The sequence below is a fragment of the Trypanosoma conorhini genome (assembly GCF_003719485.1).
Source record: "Trypanosoma conorhini strain 025E chromosome Unknown Tco_14.4_contig_00978, whole genome shotgun sequence".
NCBI classification, from domain to species: domain Eukaryota; phylum Euglenozoa; class Kinetoplastea; order Trypanosomatida; family Trypanosomatidae; genus Trypanosoma; species Trypanosoma conorhini.
The window spans coordinates 2,972-5,082 of record NW_021705050.1 but is presented as its reverse complement, the minus strand read 5'-3'; the positions used below and the strand labels follow the sequence as shown (position 1 = coordinate 5,082).

The window sequence follows — 2,111 nt, the reverse complement described above, 5'->3', positions numbered from 1 at the left end:
TTCCTCTTCCTGCGGCAGTAATTTTACAGGCTACACAGCAAGACAATCACAAGGCAGAGGTGAGTATGGCGGTGTGCTGGAGGCGGCGTGGCTGCAGTGCGCACTTTGTCTCTTGGCCCTCTGCGGCGTCGCAGTGCCTCCTCCTTCTCGTCGTCCTTCTGCTGCTGCTGCTTCCGTTACCCCCGCACAGCGCAGCCGCCCAAGACGCGGATCCTGACACCCCAGTGAAGATTTTGATGTTGAAGCCAAGTTTTTCCACCAAAGCCGACTCTATGTCCACTGCGTTTTACGCCGGCGTGCATGCGTCGCTGATGGCGCACAACTCCACGGCTGAGGACGACGTTCGCGTTGAGGTTGTCGAAAGGGAAGCGAAGCTTGACAACTACGCCACCGTTCTGGAGGAAGTGATGCAGAAAGAAAAGGACATTCTCGTTCTTCTGGCCCAGTTTGATGATGCTTACGTGATGGTGGCCCTTTCAGTTTTGTCTCGCCATGACCTCGTCTCTTTTGCCCCGTTCACCAGGTCGAGTGCGGTGCGTGGGTGGAACCCCCATGTGTACTTTGTGCGCCCCAGCCCTAAGGCCGAGCTGCTGGCACTTCTCCGCTACGCCGTGACTCAGCTGCGGGTGCTTCGGCTGGGCTTCATGTACCTGCAGGGTGATTTTTATGGTAGAACGGAGTATGAGATGGCCCAAGATGTGATGTCGAAGATGGGCTACAAGTTCTGCGACGTCTTCGCCGTGAAAACCGCTTCGAGTGGTGAGGCCGACCCTAACGAGTTCGACGATGTGTGGGAGCGGTTTGCTGCGACTCAGCCGCAGGCTGTGATTATGTTTGGCTTGCCGCTGGCAGCCACTGGGGAATTCGTTACGAGGATGCTGAAGGACGATCGCACCGCCGGCGCGTACCTGCTGGCCTCCGTTGGTTTGCAGCCAACTGTTCTCGACACGTGGCGTGCTGCCGTGGCTGATGATGGTGTCAAGTTTGTGCCCGGGCAGGTGATCACGACGGGGACGAACCCGCTGGCGAATGACGAATGGTACAATGCCGTCGGCCGCTTCCAGGGGGCGATGCGGGATTACCTGGAGAACAGTGGGCAGGGGGTCTACAATGACACGGAGCATTTCCTCAACAATGACGGTGACGGGGAGCTGATGGTTGATGGGTGGGTTGCCGGCGAGGTGCTGGCGCAGGCGCTGAGCGACTGTAAAGGAGTGAGGGACCGCAAGTCGTTCATGGAGTCTCTCTTCAGCCAACGCCGGTATGTAATCGACGAGCTTGTGATTGGCGACTATGGTGGTGAGTGCGAAGGCGCGGCCGAAGCACGGGGGGCCGCCTGCCGCTGCAACCAGGGCGGCACCGCGGTGTACATGAAGCGGTTCGTGGAGGGCTACCGCGCAGAGGCAATTGCTGAGGGCCTCATGACTTTCTACCCCTCAGATTGTAACGCTACATCGACTCACGTGCCGCCGGTGCTTATTGGGGTGGAGTTTCTCATGAATGATAGCGCTGTTGCACAACGTGCATTTGACGAGTTGAACAACGGGTTTGTTGTGGCAATTACCGGCCATAAGTCTTCGTGGGATGAAGCTGAGATCATCGTGGCCTCTCCTCCCTCCACTCTTGCTGACGCACGTGACGCCCTGCAGTCGGAGATGCAGTCACGGCGGGTTCATGGGGTTGTGGGTGTTGTGACGGAGGCGATGCTGGGCGTGGGGAGTGTGGCCTTCATCGACCCGCTGCAGCTCGAGCCGCGGCTGAACAGGTTCCGTCGGCACGTGATCCACCTGTCGCCGACGCTGGAGCAGCAGTTCTTCGTGCTGGCGGAGTACCTCCGGGACACGGGTGTCCGCGCGGCGCACGCGGTGGTCCGCGGCGAGGAGGCGGCGGCGGTGGCGGAGGTGCTGCGGCGGTCGCTGGTGACGTTTGGCGGGTCGCTGCGGTCCGCGACGCTGCTGGCCGGCGGCGACGCGCTGGCGGAGCACCTGCCGGAGGCGGGCGACGTGTTCGTGGCGGGCCTTGCGGCCGGCGACGTCGCTGCGGTGGCGCGGCACGTGGCGTTGCACGAACGGCGTGCGCGTGTTCGTCGCGTTCTCCGAGTTTGCGCTGCT

The 2,111-nt window shown here is 61.3% G+C and overlaps 1 protein-coding gene across 1 annotated transcript; it reads left to right on the top strand.

The window, feature by feature from the left end:
- Positions 1-65: 65 nt before the first annotated feature.
- Tco025E_09101 (receptor-type adenlyate cyclase) lies at positions 66-2,111 on the top strand (the record flags this gene model as incomplete). The annotated part of the gene is made up of 1 exon (XM_029375927.1): positions 66-2,111. A coding segment is annotated over one exon (2,046 nt), but the record flags the coding sequence as incomplete, so codon positions are not given.